This window comes from Pristis pectinata, unplaced genomic scaffold (genome assembly GCF_009764475.1).
Source record: "Pristis pectinata isolate sPriPec2 unplaced genomic scaffold, sPriPec2.1.pri scaffold_94_arrow_ctg1, whole genome shotgun sequence".
In the NCBI taxonomy this organism is placed as follows: domain Eukaryota; kingdom Metazoa; phylum Chordata; class Chondrichthyes; order Rhinopristiformes; family Pristidae; genus Pristis; species Pristis pectinata.
This window is the reverse complement of record NW_026262578.1, coordinates 121483-143879: the sequence shown is the minus strand read 5'-3', so window position 1 is coordinate 143879 and position 22397 is coordinate 121483. Positions and strand designations below refer to the sequence as shown.

At 53.1% G+C, this 22397-nt stretch overlaps 1 protein-coding gene across 5 annotated transcripts in view; it reads right to left on the bottom strand.

Moving 5' to 3' along the window:
- LOC127567290 (RING finger protein 212B-like) overlaps positions 1 to 22397 on the bottom strand; it is a 69951-nt gene that overhangs the window by 25953 nt on the left and 21601 nt on the right. For 4 of the 5 annotated variants that reach the window (XM_052009980.1, XM_052009983.1, XM_052009982.1 and 1 more), the window contains 5 exons: positions 20062 to 20122; positions 18576 to 18604; positions 11927 to 11973; positions 10704 to 10767; positions 5661 to 5721 (listed from right to left, as the gene is read on the bottom strand). In XM_052009980.1, the coding sequence (XP_051865940.1) occupies positions 5661 to 5721; positions 10704 to 10767; positions 11927 to 11973; positions 18576 to 18604; positions 20062 to 20122 (262 nt within the window). The remainder of the gene's footprint in view (positions 1 to 5660; positions 5722 to 10703; positions 10768 to 11926; positions 11974 to 18575; positions 18605 to 20061; positions 20123 to 22397) is intronic. The other variant, XM_052009981.1, reaches the window with a different exon arrangement.

The window sequence follows — 22397 nt, the reverse complement described above, 5'->3', positions numbered from 1 at the left end:
TTATGTTTTGCTTGTGAATGTTGTGTTCCTGACGCTATGTGCCTGTGATACTGCTGCAAATAAGTTTCTCATTGCACCCGTGCTCACATGTATGTGCAGATGACAGTAAACTCGACACTAATTATGAGGATGGGTTCTGGACGAGGCTTTTACTCAATGGGGTATAGAAAATTGTTTGAAACTAAAATGCTTTGGTACTTGAAATCTGAAATTAAAAATAGAAAATGCTGGCAGTGCTCAGATAATTGTGGTGCATTGGTCATTGGCCTGAAACGTTACCATAGAACCATAGAACAGTACAACACAATACAGGCCCTTCGGCCCACAATGTTGTGCCGACCTTCAAACCACACCTGAGACTATCTAACCCCTTCCTCCCACATATCCCTCTATTTTGAATTCCTCCATATGCTTATCTAACAATCTCTTGAACTTGACCAATTTATCAGCCTCCGCCACCACCCCAGGCAGTGCATTCCATGCCCCAACCTCCCTCTGATATCTCCCTTGAATTTAAAGCCATGCCCTCTTGTATTGAGCATTGGTGCCCTGGGACAGAGGCGCTGGCTGTCCACTCTATCTATTCCTCTTAATATTTTGTATACCTCTATCATGTCTCCTCTCATCCTCCTCCTCTCCAATGAGTAAAACCCGAGCTCCCTTAGTCTCTCCTCATAATCCGTACTCTCTAATCCAGGCAGCACCTCTGATTCTCTCTCTGTTTGCCTGACTTTTGAGTATTTCCTCCATTCTCTGTATAAAATCATGAGGGGCATAGACAGGGTGAACGCACAGTGTTTTTCCCAGGGTTGGGGAATCAAGAACGAGAGGGCATAGGTTTAAGGTGAGAGGGGAGAGATTTAAAAGGAACCCAAGGGGTAACCTCTTCCTGCAGACAGGGACAGGTACATGGAAAGGAAAGGTTTAGAGGGATATGGGCCAAACACTGGCAAATGGGACTGGCATATTGGTCGGCATGGACGATTTGGGCCAAAGGGCCTGTTTCTGTGCTGTATGACTCTATGACTATGACTAATTTTGTGCTTTGATGCCATTCATTACAACACTGTGGAGGTACGGTTACATGGAGTGAGTTTTGTGTATTTTCAGGACAGCTTCTTCCCCTCCACCATCAGATCTCTGAACGGTCCATGAACCCCTGGACACTACCCTCATCCTTCCCTCGTTCATTTATGTTTGCAGTTTATAGATTTCACGCCTTTGCACTGTACCGCTGCTGAAAACAAGAGATTTCACATCATATGTCAGTGATATTAAATCTGATTCTGAAAATCAACTGATGGACCTCTGTAAACATAGAACCCATTCATTCCCCAGGAACGCCCTGCACTACGTTTGAACAGCACTTAGACAGATCTTAAGTAGGTACGACATATTGGTATTGGTTTATTATTGTCACTTGTACCGAGGTACAGTGAAAAACTTGTCTTACAAACTAATCGTACAGGTCAATTCATTACACAGTGCAGTTACATTGAGTTAGTACAGAGTGCATTGAGGTAGTACAGGTAAAAACAATAACAGTACAGAGTAAAGTGTCACAGCTACAGAGAAAGTGCAGTGCAATAAGGTGCAAGGTCACAACAAGGTAGATCGTGAGGTCAGAGTCCATCTCATTGTATAAGGGAACCGTTCAATAGTCTTATCACAGTGGGGTAGAAGCTGTCCTTGAGCCTGGTGGTACGTGCCCTCAGGCTCCTGTATCTTCTACCCGATGGGAGGAGAGAAGAGAGAATGTCCCAGGTGGGTCGTGTAGAAGGATACGGAAGCAATGCGGGCAAACAGGATCAGTGCAGAAGGGCAAAACAGGTCAGCATGGACAAGTTGGGCTGAAGGGCCTGTTTCTATGCTGCAGGACCCCGTGACCTCCCCCCACACCAGGTTCTCCTCTCGCCCACCTCCCCCGATGCTGACTGCCCGGGAGAGCCTTGGGGACTGTCAGTCGCACAGCAGCCCTGGTGTGTCGGCGGGAGCCGCGTGACGAGAGAGGCCCCCAACACCTCCAAACCGCCCCCACCCTGCCTCCGTCAGAAGCAGGAGGGCAGGGAAGCCACTGCTGATGTCAGGCGGTTGACAGTGTGGGTCCTAGCCACCCCCTCCAGGGCTGGGGGTCCGATCGCCCTACACACACCTCTCCAGCGGGGCCTACCAAGGGGCTGGTCCAGAGAGGACCGTCCAGGCACGAGGGACGCGAGTTGGAAGGTGCAGGGGGTGGGGGGGAGGGGAAGCATAGGGGCTGCAGCTGTGGCCAAGGGGCAGCAGCAATCAAACCCACGATCACCTCTCCTGCAGCGAGGCACAGTAGGTAGGAGGGGAGAAGGACACAGGAGCTGGAGGAGACCACTATCCTGCCCCCGCCATTCAGTAAGATCATGGCTAATCTATGCTGGCCTCAAATCGTCCCTTCCCCCCTGCCACCTCTCCTGACCCTTCAGTTCCTCCACCTGTTACTCTAAACAACGATCCAGCTTCCACCGCGGGCCGAGAATTCCAGAGGTTCACCGTCTGCCGTGAGAGGAAATTTCCATCCACCTCGGTTTTGAATGACCTGCTCTTCACAGAACACAGAGCAGTAGGGAAACGGAGCAGGCCCCTCAGCCCACCATGTCTGTGCCGACCATGATGCCAAATTAAACGGATCCCATCTGCCTGCATGTGATCCGTATCCCTCCATCCCCTTGTAGCCAGCACAATCAAAGACCCCACCCACCCGGGACATTCTCTCTTCTCCCCTCTCCCATCGGGTAGAAGATACAGGAGCCTGAGGGCACATACCACCAGGCTCAAGGACAGCTTCTACCCCACTATAAGACTATTGAACAGTTCCCTTATACAATGAGATTGACCTCATGATCTACCTTGTTGTGACCTTGCACCTTATTGCACTGCACTTTCTCTGTAGTTGTGACACTTTACTCTGTACTGTTATTGTTTTTACCTGTACTACCTCAATGCACTCTGTACTAACCCAATGTAGCTGCACCGTGTAATGATTGACCTGTACAATTGGTATGCAAGACAAGTTTTTCTCTGTACCTCGGTACAAGTGACAACAATAAACCAATACCAAAAGTTAGGTCCCCTTGTTCAAGATTCTCCCACTGATGAAAGTATCCCAACGTCTCAGGATCCTGTATGTTTGAATAAGGTCGCCCCTCATTCTTCTAAGCTCCAAGGGACAAGAGGCCCAAACTATTTAGAATCTCTCGGCAGGACAGCCCTCTCATCCCAGGATCTAGACTGGTGAACCGCTGTTGTACTGCCTCCAATGCTACAATATCTTTTGTGCGCAGTATTCCAGCTGAGGCCTCACCAACACCCTATATACTCATGACTACGTAGCCAGATTCTGCTCTACAGTGGTACCATCTACAAGTTTGCAGATGATACCACTGTAGTGGGCCGTATCTCAAGTAACGATGAGTCGGAGTACAGGAAGGAGATAGAGTGCTTAGTGACATGGTGTCATGACAACAACCTTTCCCTCAATGTCAGCAGAACAAAAAAGCTGGTCATTGACTACAGGAAAGGGGGCAGTGCACATACATGCACCTGTCTACAACGACGGTGCTGAGGTCCAGAGGGTTGAGAGATTTAAATTCCTAGCAGTGAACATTACCAATAGTCTGTCCTGGTCCAACAATGTAGACGCCACAGGCAAGAAAGCTCACCAGCGCCTCTGCTTCCTCAGGATGCTAAAGAAATTTGGCATATTCCCTTGACACTCACCGACTTTTATCGATGCATCATAGAAAGCATCCTATCTGGATGCATCATGGCTTGGTATGGCAACTGCTCTGCCCAGGACCACAAGAAACTGCAGAGAGTTGTGGACACAGCCCAGCGTGTCACGGAAACCAGCCTCCCCTCCACTGACTCTGTCTATACCTCTCGCTGCCTTGGTGAAGGAACCGGCATAATCAAAGACCCCACCCACCCAGGACATTCTCTCTTCTCTCCTCTTCCATCAGGCAGAAGATACAGGAGCCTGAGGGCACGTACCACCAGGCTCAAGGACAGCTTCTACTCCACTGTGATAAGACTATTGAACGGTTCCCTTATACAATGAGATGGACTCTGTCCTCACGATCTACCTTGTTGTGACCTTGCACCTTATTGTCTACCGGCAATGCACTTCCCTGTAGCTGTGACACTTTGTACTCTGCTATTGTTTTTTTCACCCTGTACTACCTCAATGCGCTGCGTACTAACTCAATGTAACTGCACTGTGTAACGAATTGACCTGTTCAGTCAGTATGCAAGACAAGTTTTTCACTGTACCTCGGTACAAGCGACAGTAATAAACCAACACCAATACCCTGTACAACTGAAACAAAAGCTCTCTATTTTCGAACTCCAACCCCTTTGCAATGAATGCTAAAATATGGTTTGCCTTCTTAACTACTTGCTGGACCTGCCTGCTAGCTTTGTTGTGGTTCATGCACGAACACCCAGATCCCTCTCCACTTTGTTCCTTCGCAGTCTCTCTCCCTGTAGATAATAACCTGCCTTTTGATTTCCTCTTACCGAAGTGCATGACCTCTCACTTCCCCACGGTAAACTCCACTTGCCAATCCTTTGTCCCTCACTCAATCTATTCATATCCCGCTGCAGAATCACTGCATCCTTATTACAACATGCCCTCCCACGTAATTTCGTATCGGAGGCAAACTTGGACACCTCACACACGGTTCCTTCCACCTTCCACCTGGCAACTGCGGGCCAGGAACCGATCCCTGGGGAGCTACAACACTTACTTCCTTCCCGTCTGAAAAGGATCCATTTATTCCTACTCTTGTTTTCTATGAGACAGCCAGTTTTCAATCCACAGACACACAATGGACTGCAGCTGCTGGATACTGGAAGAACAAATAAAATGCTGGAGGAACTCAGCGGGTCAGGCAGCATCTGTGGAAGGAAACGGACAGTCGACGTTCTGGGTCCTGATGAAGGTTCTCGACCCAGAACATCGACAGTCCATTTTCCTCCACAGATGCTGCCTGACCCGCTGAGTTCCTCCAGCGGCTGGTTTGTTGCTCCAGTTTTCGATGTAACGCATTTCCTCTGATATGACAGGCTTTTAACTTATGCACCATCCTTTTATGTGGTACCTTGTCAAATATATGACATCCACAGGTTCCTCCTGATCAACTCAGAGGGCCAGAGGTGGGGGGAGGTCACACTACACAGGGTCACGGACCAGAGGTGGGGGAGGTCACCCTACATGGGGTCACAGACTAGAGAGGTCACACTACATGGGGTCACAGATGAGAGAGGTAACACTTCACAGAGTCACGGACCAGAGAGATCACACTACATGGGGTCATGGACCAGAAAGGTCACACTACACGGGGTCATGGACCAGAGAGGTCACACTACACGGGGTCACGGACCAAAGGGGTCACACTGTTAAAGTCGACCAGCGCTCTATAGTAAATTAGACAACAGGCTATCTTTTACAGCACTACACAGGGTCATGGACCAGAGAGGTCACACTACATGGGCTCACGGACCAGAGAGGTCACACTATACAGGGTCATGGACCAGAGGTGGGGGAGGTCACACTACACTGGGTCACAGACCAGAGAGGTCACACTACACAGAGTCACGGACCACAGGACAGAATGGTACCTACTTACCAGCAGCCCTCCGGACCTTGAGACGCTGCTCCCAGTCACTTGCGCCATTAGCTCAGGTCTGCTGATTGAAGCAGAGTCACAGAAAAACTGAACCCTGTTTGAACCCTTTCAACATTTCCCCCTCCCCCCCTCCCCACAAAATGCCAGCAAGCCTGCTTTGGTCTATACCCCCAGGAAATCTCCTTCCACAGTCCCCCTGGATACCTCCTGTTCTATCTCACTCCACCCCAATCAACCATCCTTCAATCCGGTGTTCCATAGGATGCTACGCAGTTAAACTTCCCATTGGGTATTGTTCTAATGCTGGTGGAGGTTTACTCCTGGAATTCTGGAGCAGATAACGTTTATCGCCCAGATGACCATCTAGTCGGATACTAAATGGGGAAACAGTGTCCAGTGGGAACTGAAGGGGGTTGGAATAGTGTCCTGATGAAGCCTCTTTGCCTTCACAGAGGCTGCTTGATCCACTGAGTTCCTCCAGTATTTTGGGTTTTTTTGGACAGATACAATAGGAAATGCGTAGAGGGATGTGGGTCTAATGCAGGCCAATGGGATTGGAGGAGATGGACATCATGGTCGGCGTGGGTGAGGCGGGGCAAAGGGACCACTTCTCTGACTTGTCAGGGCTTCTGACACTGTCAGTCACTGACTGGGAGGTGCTCTGAGACATACAGCGGATGTGACCGGGTGTGCTGGTCTTTAGCTTGCTGTGTGGGGTGGGAAATGGGGTGTCCATGGCCCTCAGAGAGGGGCGGGCTGACGGACGACGGGAGGAGGGGTCACGTGAGACCCCATCCACGTGGGTCAGAGCATTCAGGCGCTGCCTGGCTGGTCAGAGCAGCAGGTGTGAGGAGGGTGGTGCAGGGGTGATTGCATTGCGGAGAGCTGAAGGCAGGGGGCAAGGTTGGGTTGGGCGGACTTGTGGTAGAACACAGAACAGTACAGCACAGAAACAGGCCCTTCGGCCCATAATGTTGTACTGAATGTTGTACCGTGAGGTAATGATGCAGCTCTACAAAACTCTGGTTAGACCACACTTGGAGTACTGTGTCCAGTTCTGGTCGCCTCATTATAGGAAGGATGTGGAAGCGTTGGAAAGGGTGCAGAGGAATTTACCAGGATGCTGCCTGGTTTAGAGAGGATGCATTATGAGGAGAGACTAAGGGAGCTAGGGCTTTACTCTTTGGAGAGAAGGAGGATGAGAGGAGACGTGACAGAGGTGTACAAAATATTAAGAGGAATAGATAGAGTGGACAGCCAGCGCCTCTTTCCCAGGGCACCAATGCTCAATACAAGAAGGCATGGCTTTAAAGTAATGGGTGGGAAGTTCAAGGGAGATATCAGAGGAAGGTTTGTTACCCAGAGAGTGGTTGGGGCACGGAATGTGCTGCCTGGGGGGGTGGTGGAGGCAGGTACATTGGTCAAATTCAAGAGATTGTTAGATAAGCATATGGAGGAATTTAAAATAGAGGGATATGTGGGAGGAAGGGGTTAGATAGTCTTAGGCGAGGTTTTAAGGTCAGCACAACATTGTGGGCTGACGGACCTGTATTGTGCTGCACTGTTCTATGGTTCTATGGAAGTAAGCTAGTAATTAAACGCCTCACTAAACTAATCTCTTCTGTCTACACAATGCCCATATCCCTCCATTCTCTGCATATCCATGTGCCTATCTAAGAGCCTCTGTCGTATCTGCCTCCACCACCACCCCTGGCAGAGCATTCCAGGCACCCACCGGCCTCTGTGTAAAATACTTGCCTTGCTCACCTCCTTTGAACTTAACCCCTCTCACCTTAAATTCATGCCCTCTAATATTAGGCATTTCGACTCTGGGAAAAAGATACCGGCTGTCCACTCTATCTATGCCTCTCATAATCTTATAAGCTTCTATCAGGTCTCCCCTCAGCCTCCGCTGCTCCAGAGAAAACCTGTCCGACCTCTCCTCATAGCATGTGCCCTCTAATCCAGCCAGCATCCTGGTGAACCTCTTCTGCACCCTCTCCAAAGTCTCCACATCCTTCCTGTAATGGGGCGACCAGAATTAAATGCAATACTCCAGATGCGGCCTCACCAGAGTTTTATGAAGCTCCAACATAACTTCCTGACTCTTGAACTCAAAGCCTCGACCAATAAAGGCAAGCATGCCGTACGCCTTCTTTACCGCCCTATCAACCTGTGCAGTCACTTTCAGGGAGCTATGGACTAGGACCCCAAGGTCCCCGTACATCGACACTGTTAAGAGTCTTCCCATTAACTGTGTACTGTTCTTTACATTTGATCTTCCCAAAGTGCAACGCCTCACATTTGACTGGATTAAGCTCCATCTGCCACTTCTCTGCCCATATCTACAACTGATCCATATCCTACTGTATCCTTTGGTAATCTTCTACACATCCACAACACCACCAATCTTTGCATTGTTTGCGAATTTACTAACCCACCCATCTACATTTTCATCCGGGACATAGAACAGTACAGCACAATACAGGCCCTTCGGCCCACCATGTTGTGCTAACCTTTAAATCTCACCTAAGACTATCTAACCCCTTCCTCCCACATATCCCTCTATTTTAAATTCCTCCATATGCTTATCGAGCAATCTCTTGAATTTGACCAATGTACCTGCCTCCACCACCGCCCCAGGCAGCGCATTCCATGCCCCAACCACTCTCTGGGTAAAAAAAAACCTCCCTCTGATATCTCCCTTGAACTTCCCACCCATTACTTTAAAGCCATGCCCTCTTGTATTGAGCATTGGTGCCCTGGGAAAGAGGCGCTGGCTGTCCACTCTATCTATTCCTCTTAATATTTTGTACGCCTCTATCATGTCTCCTCTCATCCTCCTTCTCTCCAAAGAGTAAAGTCCTAGTCTCTCCTCATAATGCATACTCTCTAAACCAGGCAGCATCCTGGTAAATCCCCTCTGCACCCTTTCCAACACTTCCACACGGGACATTTATATGTATCACAAACAGCAGAGGTCCCAGTACAGATCCCTGTGGAACTAGTCATGGACGTCCAGCCAGAATAAGTCTCATCGACCACTACCCTGTCTTCTTTGAGCAGGCCAATTCTGAATCCAAATGGCCAGGTCACCATGGATCCCATGGTCGAGCAGTTGCTGCACATTCCTCTCCGATAATGAAGGTCGGTGGGCTCTTTGTGAGAGCTGATCACTGGCCGGGCCCCTGGAGTACACAGGTGGAGCAGGAAGAGGCCACTCAAACCCACTCTGCCACTCAATGAGATCGTGCCTAATCTGACTGTACTCTTGACCCCACATTCCTGCTCAAGCTCCAGTGACCTTTCATGCCATCCACCGTTTGCTCATCAAGAGCAGCACAGTGGCGCTGCTGGTAGAGCCGCTGCCTCACAGCTCCAACGTCCCGGGTTCGAACCCCACCTCCGGCACTGCATGTGCGCGTGGAGTTTGCACGGCCTCCCTGTGACCGCGTGAGTGTGTGGAGATTGCATGCTCTCCCTGTGACCATGTGAGTTTACCCTGGGTGCTCTGGTTTCTTCCCATGTCCCAAGGACTCCCTCTCCCTCGCCCGCCACACACCGCCCCCCCCCCCCCTTAGGGTCCTCTTCAGTCAGGATCACAGATGGAAGGAGTTCTCCCTCATTCTCAGAGGAGACAACTCTCAGTGGCACAGGTAGCAAAGCTGCTATCTCTTAGCTCCAGCAACTCGCTTTCGGGGGTTATGTGTGTGTGTGCGCGTGTCTGTGTGTGTGCTGAATGACTCCATAGTCTGCCCATCTCTGCCTCACAAGCATCCCCAGACTCTGCTCCCACCACCCTTCAAGGAAGAGGGTTCCAAAGATCCGCCCCACCCTCCGAGAGGAAGAAATCTCCCCCCGCCGTAGACAGGCAACTCCCTTATACAGTTATACAGTGACCACCCCCCACCATCCCCCAGTTCTGGATTCTCCCACAGGAGGAGAGCTTCCGTTCCACTCAAACCCCAACGTGCCGAGCTCTGCCTCTGTGCCCATTCCCATCCAGACCTCCATGTTGCTGGAGCTAAGAGATAGCAGCTGACTGAAGAGGCCCCTGCTGAGTCCCCACTGGGGGGGTGGGGTGGCGGGCAAGGGAGAGGGAGTCCTTGGGACATGGGGAGAAACCAGAGCACCCAGGGTAAACTCACATGGTCACAGGGAGAGCATGCAATCTCCACACACACACACACACACACCAGGGAGAGACAGAGAGAGAGAGAGAGAGAGAGTGAGAGAGGCAGGGGAAAGGGAGAGGCTTTGGGGGGGGAGAGGCTGAGGCCAGACAGGGCTCGATAGAGAGAACGAGAGAGAGAGTGCAAGAGAGAGAGCACACACAAAAGAGAAAGCGCGAGAGGGAGAACGAGACAGCGAGAGAGAGAGAGAGTGCGCGAGAGAGAGAACGAGAGAGACACAAGAGAGGGAGCGCGAGAGAGAGCGCGCGCAAGAGAGTGCATGAGAGAGAGAACGAGAGTGAGAGAGCACGTGCAAAAGAGAGAGAGGGAGAATGAGAGAGAGAGGGAGAGAGAGAGAGAGAGCATGGTAAGAGGGAGCAAGAGGGCGAAGGAGAGGGGCCAGGGGAAGGGAAAGGGAGAGGGCTACTGGGGAATGGGGTGGCAGGTGATAGAGAGAAGGCAAGCGAGAGGGAGAGAGAGAGAGAGAGAGAGGATGGAGAGAAAGAAGGAGGGGACGGGCGGGAGAGGGGACAGGTGCTCCCCTGTTGATATTTACCCCTCCACCATCAGCTCACCCCCCCCCCCGCCCCTCATCGCCCCGCCTCCCTTGCTCCCATTTCTCCTGCACATCTCATGGACCACCCCACCCACCTGGCAGATCCCATCCCTCAGCTGTCAGCACCCAAGGTCTGGAACTCCCTCCTCACCTGGCCCGCCGATCCCTCTTGTCACCACACCCACCGCCCCAACCTCAGCTCCCCGCTGACCCCTCCCACCCCCGCCAAGAGACGCTACGCCAACCCGAGCCCTGGAGAGGTGGGTGTACACAGCCCAGAACGCCCACCACCACCACCCAACCCCCCCCGTGTACCTGCTGGCAGTGGCGGTCCCACTGTGAGGAGGCCCGGTGCCCTGAGGCGGTTGTTTCGGTGTGACTGGTACGGGCATCGAGGAGAGACGAGACTCACATTAGCAACAGGCCGTTCTCACAACCATAGCTCCCCCCACATTCCCCCACAACCCAGCCCTCTCCCCCTCCCACCCCAACCAACAGACACCAGGCTCCCACCTCCCCCTCGACACTGGGAATTCCAGGGTCGCCCAACAGAAGTGGCTCCAAACCCACCCGAGCAGTGGTGCCCTCTGTCGGTGACGGATGGGGCCTGGGGTGTTAGATCCCACCTGCTATGGCGGATAGAGAGAGAGGGAGGGGGGCTGTTCTGTCCCATCGGTGACGGATGGGGTCTGGGGTATTATATCCCACCCACTATGGGGGATAGAGAGAGGGAGGGAGGGAGGGAGGAAGGGGGGTAGAAAGAGAGAGAGAGAGAGAGAGAGAGAGAAGGTAGTTCTGTTCCCATTGGTGACGGACAGGGTCTGGGGTATTAGATCCCACCCACTGTGGGGGATACGGGGGGGGGGGGGAGTAGTTCTGTTCCCATCAGTGATGGATGGGGTCTGGGGTATTAGATCCCACTCCCTATGGGGGATAGAGAGAGGGGGAGGTTAGTTCTGTTCCCGTTGGTCACTGACAGGGTCTGGGGTATTAGATTCCACCCACTGTAGGGGATACGGGGGGGGGGGGGGGGGGTGGTCCTGTAGTTCTGTTCCCGTCGGTGACAGATGGGGTCTGGGGTATTAGATCCCACCTACAGAGAGGGCAGACAGACAGACCACCTGGGCAGCCCTTGCTTGTACACCCAGGCTCCTGCCCCCTGAAAGCAGGAAGACTGGTGTGGGATGTGGGGAAGGAGGGCAGGGGGTCTGTGTGGTTGGTCAGCTCTCACAGATTCAACGAACCTTCCTCCCAGACCCGTCACACGGGGGACAGGAGGAGGCCGTTCAGCCCCTCTTGTGCCTGTTTACACGGGGGACAGGAGATGGACTGGACCTCAGCGGCTCTCCCAGTTCGGTATTTTTCCTCCTCCACCCGGGAGGTGCCGTGGGCTGCAGTTAAACTGGAGTGCTGCCTCTGTAGGATTACTCACGGACCCAGGTCTTCTCCCTGCCCCAGCGATGGGTTGGGGGGGGGGGGGGGGGGAGAGGTGAGGTGTGTGTGAAGAACAGATCGCAGCCAGTCTCCCATTCACTTACCCCTGCTGGAGGGAGAGGTGATGGCGACGGGTCGCGGTGTTGTGGACCTGCAGAGGGAGAAGAGATTGGGCAGAAAGAGGTGCGGTGGGTGGGGGGTTTGACACACACGGCACCTCAGGCCGTCCGAGACAGGCAGCCACCTAACGTGGGGGAGATCAGCAGCTGAGCTCCACCTCCCCCCACCAACCCTTTTCTCATCATCCACAAACTTCAGATGTGAACTCTGAATTGACCCTGGTTCGGTTCTGAGGGGGGCAAGGGAAGAGAGGCCGTGCTCTGCTGCACAGTTTAACTGCTCTGCCTTCAATACAATAATCCCAAGCAAGCTTGTCACCAAACTCTGAGACCTGGGACTCAACACCTCCCTCTGTAACTGGATCCTTGACTTTCTAACCAACAGACCGCAATCAGTGAGGATAGGCAGCAATACTGCACTTCCTCTGTAGCTGTGATACTTTATTCTGTACTGTTATTGTTTTTACCTGTACTACATGAATGCACTCTGTACTAACTCAATGTAACTGCACTGTGTAATGAATTGACCTGTACGATCGGGATGCAAGACAAGTTTTTCACTGTATCTCAGTACAAGTGACAATAATAAACCAATACCAATACATTGATGCCATGTCGCTGAGGGGACAGAGCAATACTGCACAGGAACAGGCCCTTCAGCCCACCATGTCTGCGCTGACCACTGCTAATTTAAAACCAGTCCCCTCTGCCTGCATGTGGTCTGTATCCTTCCATTCCCCGCCTGCTCGAGTGCCTGCCTAACAGCCCCCTTAAACCTCACTGTCTGCTCGACCACCACCCTCGGCAGCCCGTTCCAGGCACCCACCACTCTCCATGTGGGGAAAAGAAACCTGCCCCGTAAATCTTTAAACTTTCCCCCTCTCATCTTAAACCTTAAAGCCCCTAGTATTTGATAAGATATCTTTATTAGTCACATGTACATCGAAACACACAGTGAAATGCATCCTTTTGCGTAGAGTGTTCTGGGGGCAGCCCGCAAGTGTCACCCCGCTTCTGGTGCCAACATAGCACGCCCGCAGCTTCCCAACCCGTACGTCTTTGGAATGTGGGAGGAAACTGAAGCACCCGGAGGAAACCCGCGCAGACACGTGGGGAGAACGTACAAACTCCTTACAGCCAGCAGCCGGAATTGAACCCGGGTCGCTGGCACTGTAAAGCATTACGCTAGACACCGACTTGTCCACCATATCTGTGCCTCTCATAATTTTATATACTTCCATCAGGTAAAGCTGCTGAGTCTCTGAATCCTTCAGTCGTTTTAAACCCCTTCATCTGTTTAAGCTCAAGAGAATGAGAGGCTGCACCACACAGCCACACCCCTTAGATTAACCCTGTCAGCCCTGGTATTGTTCTGGAGAAACTCCATTCTCTTCTCTGCAAGTCCAGGATATCTTGGCTGGGCTGAGGTGCCCAGCTCCCAGAAGGGGCTACTGACCTAGACACTGGGCAACACAGTTCCGCAGCTGGTAGAGTTACTGCCTTACAGCTCTGGGGACCCGAGTTCAATCCTGACCTCTGTAGTTGTGTGTATATGTGTGTGTGTGTATGTGTGCGTGTATATGTATGTGTGTATGTGTGCGTGTGTATATGTGTGTGTGTATATACACAGAGTTTGCACACTCTCCCTGTGGGATCTGGGGGGGGGGGGGGTGGGAGAGTTAATGGGAACGTGGGTTAGCGTTGGATTAGCATGCGTGCTTGATGGTTGGCAGGGACTCGGATAGGCCGAAGGGACTGTTTCCCTGCTGGATCTCTCTGCAGTTCTATCCACAAGGCCACGCAACGATCCAGCACAGGAGGAGGCCACTCAGCCCATTGGGTCCGTGCTGGGTCCTTATACGGGAACAGTCTGCTGCTTGAACCTCCTCCCCTGTTCAGTAAGATCGCGGCCGGTCTGATCTCTCCTCTCTCCCGCCCCCACCCTCCTCAACTCTCCCCGCAGTCCCGTCCGTTCCCTCCTCTCCTCCCCCCCCCCACAACCCCCTCAAAATATATCCGGTGATCCGACCTCTCCAGCGCTCTGGAGGGGGAGAGAATTCCCAAGATTCCCCGTCTCTCCCACAGAGGAAATTCCTCCCTGTCTCACTTAATGGGGGGTGGGGGGGGTGGCCACTCATCCTGAGACCGTGCCCCCCCCCCCCCGGTTCTGGATCCCTTCCACCTCCCCCTCACCCCCCCCCCACAAGGGAAAACACCCTCTCACCACCTCAGGAACATAGCAGCGCTGAAACATTCCCACTCTCTTCCCAACCCCCCTCAAGCCTTTGTTTCTAGAAATGAATCTACTTCCTCCTTAAACATATTCAGCAACTTGGGGGCCGTGTGACGGAGAAATCCCCAGGATCACCACTCTCTGAATGACGAAATTGCTCCACAACTCCATCCTAGGTCAGAGTCAGAGAGATGCAGCACGGGAACAGGCTGTATTGTGGGGGGTTGTGGCTGTCACGTGACAGCACTGCCCACTACCTGGTCGAAAGCCACACCACAGCCAATCAAGGTCTGGCTCCACCCCACCCATCAGTGCACACCTGACCATTGGCCCCTTTAAGCACCTCTGTACTTGGCCTTGGGTCATTGGCCTTTTGTGATCCATTAGCCCCTGCTGGCACCAGGCCACCATTGGCCTTTTTGAACTACCTGGGCTAGACCCCCCAGCCCTATAAAGAGTGCCGCATGTACCCGGTTCGCTCTCTTTGATTGCTCCGAGGAACCATGGAACGACGCTGGAGAGACCATTGGTGAGGTGTGCACTTCAACAGGGTTAGGAGCGTTCTAAGTTAGTATTCCCGGTAGCGTACAGCCGTGCCTGCACTGAGTCAAGCGGTGGCGGGTATCGTATTGCTTTTCCTTGATTGTTTGTACCCAGTTCGTTTTGTGTGTGTGTGTGTGTTTGTGTGTGTGTGCGCGCGTTGCCCTCTTCCCTTTTCCCCGCATTTGTCTTTGTAAATAAATCATTAATCTCTAAGACTGTGTTCAGAGTCCTTGTCCTTCGAGACCTCGAATCTGTTTCATAACACAGGCCCTTCGGCCCACTGAGTCTGTACCGACCATCAACCACCCATGTTTATACTAGCCTTATCCTAACCCAATTCATTCTCCCCACTTTCCCATCAATTTCCCCCCAGATTCTGCCCCTCACCCACCCAGTGGAGGGGGCATTTCACAGCAGGCCCATTAACCCACCGACCCGCACGTCTTTAGGATGTGGGAGGGAACCAGGGCACCTGGTGTAGGGGTGGAGGGGGAACCCAAGTGATCACAGGGAGAACGTGCAGACTCCACGCAGACAGCACTGGAGGTCAGGATTGAACCCGGGTGTCTGGAGCTTTCAGACAGCGGTTTCCAGCAGCTGCTCTGCCCTGCCTTAAGCGTCTTGCCCCGTAGCCTGAGGTGGACGCCCTTCAAAGGGAAACACCCTCCCTGTATCCATTGTGTTCGCCCCGTATCTCAATGACATCTCCACTGGTTCTCCAAATACAAGATGACAAGAGGCACAGATCGAGTGGACAGTCAGACACTTTTTCCCAGGGCGACAACGGCTAACACAAGGGGGCATCATTTTAAGGTGATTGGAGGAAGGTATAAGGGGGATGTCAGGGGTAAGTTTTTTTTACACAGAGAGTGGCGGGTGCGTGGAACACACTGCTGGCAGAGGTTGTGGGGACAGATACATTAGGGACATTTAAGAGACTCTTAGACACATGAATGATAGAGAAATGGGGGGGCTATGTGGGAGGGAAGGGTTAGATAGATCTTAGAGCAGGATAAAATGTCGGCACAACATTGTGGGGTGAAGGGCTTGTACTGTGCTGTAGTGTTCTATGTAGCTATGTATACAGGCCTAGTTGACCCAATCTCTACCATTCAATGGTCCTGCCCAGCCAGAGTTGCCAAGGCCCAGGTGACTATGGACCAAGTGCAAGGAATTAGTGCAGATGATGGTGAGTAAAGACATGGTGGGCCGGAGGCCTTGCTTCTCTGCTGTCTAACTCTGGTGCCGGGAGTCAGTCAGGTGAACCTTCACTGCACTCCCTTGATGGCAAGGATATCCCTTCTCTGAGAGAAGTATCCAATTATCCCCAACGCGTCATTCTCTGCCACTTCCGCCATCTCCAACGGGACCCCACCACCAAGCACGTCTTCCCCTCCCCATCCCTACCCCTTTCTGCCTTTCTCAGGGACCGCGCTCTCTGCGACTCCCTCGTTCACTCCTCTCTCCCCGCCCCCCGACCCATCCCACTCCCACCCTGGAAATTTTCCACTGCCCCCGCCATAGGCGGCAACACTTGCCCCTACACCACCTCCATCCAGGGACCCAAACAGTCCTTTCAGGTGAGACAGAGATTCACCTGCAGCTCCCCTAATAACCATCTACTGCATTCTGTGCTCCGTGTGGCCTCCTCTACATGGGTGAGATCAAACGCAGACCAGGTGACTGTTTCGCAGAACACCTGCGCTCTGTCCGTAACCGCGATCTGCATCTCCCCGTTGCCAGTCACCTCAACTCCCCCTCCCACACTATCACTGATATGTCAGTCCTCAGCCTCCTCCACTGCCAGGAGAATTCCAAGCGCAAACTGGAGGAACAGCACCTCATTTTCCGTCTTGGAACCTTGCAGCCTAATGGCATGAACGTTGAATTCTCCCACTTCAGGTAGCTCCCCCCCCCCAACTACTTTCCCCACAATTCCCACCCCCCCCCCCCCCACCATGCTTCTTCCTTTCCTAGCCTCCTTTTTTCCTCTCCCTCCTCACTTGTGACCCATCCCCTGGTGGATCTGCTCTCCCCTCCTCCCCCCGCACCTGCCCATCACTATCTCTTACCTGCATCTACCTATCACCAGAGAAACAAAGGACGGCAGATGCTGGAATCTGGACGAAAAACACGATGATGCTGGAGGAACTCAGCAGGCCAGGCAGCATCCGTTGAGATCTACCTATCACCACGTGCCCACCCCACCTCCCCCCTTTTGTCCACCTATCACTGCTCTGCTTTTCCCTCCTATATATTGGGCTTCCCCTTTTCCTATCTTCAGTCCTGAAGAAGGGTCCTGACCCTGAAACGTTGACCGCCTGCTTTTCTCCACGGATGCTGCCTGGCCTGCTGAGTTCCTCCGGCATCATCGTGTTTTTCATCCAGATTCCAGCATCTGCAGTCCTTTGTTTCTCCAGTTATCTCTGCTACCCCTCACGACACATCCTTCCCCCTTGCCCACTAGTTCCAATATTTACAGTTTTGAAAGCTGTCTGTTCCTCAGTCCCCACTGGATCAGGATGACCTCCTGCGTACAGAGCACTTCTCTGCTCCTTTCACCAGTTAGCCAAGACCAGCCGTACCTCGGTTATGAACCTTCCACAAGTGGGAACAGTTTGTCATTATATTGCCAAACCCCTGCAGAACCTTGAACGTATACTTCGACAGTAAATTTGGGTGGGTAACATTGCTCAAGGGGCAATGCAGGGAAGGCCATCGAGCAAATTCTACAACGATGCCGGGCAGGAGGTGATAGGGGAGCAGGTTGTAAAGCATGTTGTGAAGCGGGAGAGGGCGGTGGGAAGTGCAGAGCTCAATGCCCCAGCAATTGGAGGCATGGCTGCCAGAGGGAGAGAGATTAGAGTTGGCGAGGAAAGTGGGGGGGGGGGGGGGGGTAAGGAGCTCAGGTAGAGGAGAGAGTGTGAGAGAGCAGTGTGGGGGAGGGGAGACAGAGAGAGCAGTGTGGGGGAGGGGGAGAGGACTGTGGGGAGGGGAATGTGTGGGGTAGGGCACGGCAGTGTGGGGGGAGGAGAGGATGATGGGTTAGGGGTGGGAGAGGGAAGGGGACAGAGAGAAGGCAGTGTGGGGGAGGGGAGGGCAGTGGGGGAGGGGAGGGGAGAGGGCAGTGTGGGGGGAGGGGAGGGGGAGAGGGCAGTGTCGAGGGAGGAGAGGGGGAGAGGAGGGGGAGAGGGCAGTGTGGAGAAGGGGAGGGGGAGAAGTTTGAAGGGGAGGGGGAGAAGTGTGGGGAAGGGGGGGAGAGGGCAGAGTGGGGTTGGGAGGGGAGGGGGAGGACAGTGTGAGGAGGAAGAGGTCGGTGTGGGGGAGGGAAGGGTGAGACCAGAGTGGGGGGAGGAGAAGAGAGAGGGCGGTGTGGGGGGGAGAGGAGGGGAGGGGCAGGGCAGTGTGGGGGAGGGGAGGGTGAATGGATGGTGTGGGGGAGGGGAGGGTGAGAGGGTGGTGTGGGGGGGAGGGAAGGTGAGAGGGCGGCGTTGGGGGGAGGGGAGGGGGAGAGGGCCGTGTCGGGGGAGAGGTTTCGGATAAGTTTGTGTTCATGTTGGGTGGGGGGATGGTGTTTGTGTGAGGGGGGTGGGGGTATGGGAGGTTGGAGCTGTGAGACAGACCAGAGTTCAGCGATGCCAGGGAAGAGACAGTACAAAGTCACGGCTGACCCCGTCCTCCCTGACCAAGAAGTGGGGAAGAAGATGTCAAGTAATCAGCGTTGTTTTCACAAGGGCCTCTGCAGCAAGACAAGGACTGAGTGAGGGCAGGAGGCAGCGAACAGGAACTGTGGTCCCTGATGTGTGTGAATTGGAGCTCAATGCCCCGTGCTGATCAGCTGCGAGACAAAAGACTGACCTTCTGAGCTGGCTGACGTTGGGTGAAACCTGCAGGGGACAGAGAGAACGTATTAAAACACACTCCTGAGATGAGGGCAGCCAAGGCACGTGGAAATTAGATGGGAAGCAGACAGAGAAGTCATTAAAGGAATGGTAAGCTGCACTTCCAGGCATTTCGCGGGACCAGACCCCCACACGTGGACTGTGATAGGGGCCGGGAGGTGGGGTCTCAGTGTGAGGACCCCCACACACGGACTGTTATAGGAGCCGGGAGGTGGGGTCTCAGTGTGAGGACCCCCACACACGGACTGCTATAGGGGCCGGGAGGTGGGGTCTCAGTGTGAGGACCCCCACACACGGACTGTTATAGGGGCCGGGAGGTGGGGTCTCAGTGTGAGGACCCCCACACACGGACTGTTATAGGGGCCGGGAGGTGGGGTCTCAGTGTGAGGACCCCCACACACGGACTGTTATAGGGGCCGGGAGGTGGGGTCTCAGTGTGAGGACCCCCACACCCACACACGGACTGTTATAGGAGCCGGGAGGTGGGGTCTCAGTGTGAGGACCCCCACACACGGACTGTTATAGGGGCCGGGAGGTGGGGTCTCAGTGTGAGGACCCCCACACACGGACTGTTATAGGGGCCGGGAGGTGGGGTCTCAGTGTGAGGACCCCCACACACGGACTGTTATAGGGGCCGGGAGGTGGGGTCTCAGTGTGAGGACCCCCACACACGGACTGTTATAGGGGCCGGGAGGTGGGGTCTCAGTGTGAGGACCCCCCCACACGGACTGTTATAGGGGCCGGGAGGTGGGGTCTCAGTGTGAGGACCCCCACACACGGACTGTTATAGGGGCCGGGAGGTGGGGTCTCAGTGTGAGGACCCCCACACACGGACTGTTATAGGGGCCGGGAGGTGGGGTCTCAGTGTGAGGACCTCCACACCCACACACGGACTGTTATAGGAGCCGGGAGGTGGGGTCTCAGTGTGAGGACCCCCACACACGGACTGTTATAGGGGCCGGGAGGTGGGGTCTCAGTGTGAGGACCCCCACACACGGACTGTTATAGGGGCCGGGAGGTGGGGTCTCAGTGTGAGGACCCCCACACACGGACTGTTATAGGGGCCGGGAGGTGGGGTCTCAGTGTGAGGACCCCCACACACGGACTGTTATAGGGGCCGGGAGGTGGGGTCTCAGTGTGAGGACCCCCACACACGGACTGTTATAGGGGCCGGGAGGTGGGGTCTCAGTGTGAGGACCCCCACACACGGACTGTTATAAGGGTCGGGAGAGTGAACACTGCCAGGATGGGAGTGCACTGTGGGGTTAGGGTGCGGACTTTTGAAAGGGTAAAGAGGATGGGGAGGACACATCAGAGGAGGACAGCAGGGTGCAGGGAGGAGGAGGAGATGTACACAAGAAATGCCTGCCTTGGGATTTGAAGGGCAACACCCTGTTCGGTAACCCCACCACGCCTGAACTCTGTTGCCGGAGAGGACTCACCTTAGTGAGAGTCAACATCCTCTTCATGTCGCTGACTTGGTTCTTCAGTGCTGCCGACTCCCTGTAGTTTAATGTTACAGTTAGACACAGTGTTACTGTGGTGCAATGTTACAGTTAGACACAGCATTACTGTGGTGCAATGTTACAGTTAGACACAGTGTTACTGTGGTGTAATGTTACAGTTAGACACAGCGTTACTGTGGTGCAATGTTACAGTTAGACACAGTGTTACTGTGGTGTAATGTTACAGTTAGACACAGCGTTACTGTGGTGTAATGTTACAGTTAGACACAGCATTACTGTGGTGTAATATTACAGTTAGACACAGCGTTACTGTGGTGTAATGTTACAGTTAGACACAGCGTTACTGTGGTGTAATGTTACAGTTAGACACAGCGTTACTGTGGTGCAATGTTACAGTTAGATACAGCGTTACTGTGGTGTAATGTTACAGTTAGGTGTAGCATAACTGTGGTGTAATACTACAGTTAGATACACCATTACTGTGGTGCAATGTTACAGTTAGGTACACCATTACTGTGGTGTGATATTACAGTTAGATACAGCATTACTGTGGTGTAATATTCCAGTTAGGTTACTATGTTACTGCGGTGTAATATTGCAGTCAGACCATGTTTATTATTACTGTGATTTAAGGGGCCACCTGGTTATGACAAAGACAGCAAGGAATTCCCTCTGTGAGAGGGTGGGGAATCTTTGGATTGCTCTCCCCCAGAGATCCGCAGGGGCCAAGTCACCGGATGTACATTTGGACTTGAGGGAAGCTGTGGACTTGGGGAAATCAAAAGAAAAAAAAAACTGCAGATGCTGGAAATCTGAAATTAAGAATGCCACAAACACCGGAAACACTCAGCAGGTCAGGCAGCATCTGCAGAAGGAGAAACAAGAGCCCACGTTTCAGGTGGGAGACCCCTCATCAGAGGCGTATGGCAATCAGACAGGAGAGCAGAACTGAGGACTAGATCAGGCCATCCCTGGTCTTATGGAAGGCTGAGTATTTTTAACCTTTTACTGCAAAGAGGGTTGAAGTACGTGACATCTCTCTGCAGTTCTAAAGGGCTCTGGCAAAAGCTCACCTGAAGTAGGCTGAATCGGCGATACTATTGGATACCCAGTGATTTTCAGGTGAGACTCTCGGCTTACCCTTGGGGAGACAAAACCACTCGCACCGTAGCAGGGGAAGAGGCGGGTGCTGCCCTCTGACAGGCCAGCGTGAGTGAGGTAGCCGCAAGGCCCCCGAGGCTGCACTGGGCAGGAGTGACCCCGGGACTGACCGAGCGACCTACCTCCACTGCCTTGGACCCTCTGTTTCCCGCCCTGGCCGATCAGAGGCTTCATCAGTCACCTGGGCTGAAGGGCAAGGACCACAAACACACAATGACCTTGGGAGGAGTGTTGAGGCTCAGGAATAATGACCGCGTATGGAAAGATATATCAGAGTAATAACGAACATCGGGATAATATTAAATCACAGTGAGAGTGATCCTGGTCGGAATATTGAATCAGTGATAACAATCCCAGGAGGAATAATGATTCACAGGATAGCGATCCCGGCAGGAATAGTGATTCAGTGACACTGATCCTGGTAGGAATAGTGATTTAGTGACACTGATCCCTGCAGGAATAGTGATTCAGTGACAGTGCTCCCGGAGGGAATAGTGATTCAGTGACGGTGATCCCGGAGGGAATAGTGATTCAGTGACAGTGATCCCAGAGGGAATAGTGATCCAGTGACAGTAATCCCGGCAGGAATAGTGATTCAGTGACGGTGATCCCGGCAGGAATAGTGATTCAGTGACAGTGATCCCGGAGGGAATAGTGATTCAGTGACGGTGATCCCGGCAGGAATAGTGATTCCGTGACACTGATCCCGGCAGGAATAGTGATTCAGTGACGGTGATCCCGGCAGGAATAGTGATTCAGTGACGGCGATCCCGGCAGGAATAGTGATTCAGTGACGGTGATCCCGGCAGGAATAGTGATTCAGTGACGGCGATCCCGGCAGGAATAGTGATTCAGTGACGGTGATCCCGGAGGAAATAGTGACTCAGTGACACTGATCCTGGCAGGAATAGTGATTCAGTGACAGTGATCCCAGCAGGAATAGTGATTCAGTGACAGTGATCCCGGCAGGAATAGTGATTCAGTGACAGTGATCCCGGCGGGAATAGTGATTCAGTGACACTGATCCCGGCAGGAAAAGTGATTCAGTGACACTGATCCCGGCAGGAATAGTGATTCAGTGACGGTGATCCCGGAAGGAATAGTGATTCAGTGACAGTGATCCTGGCGGGAATAGTGATTCAGTGACGGTG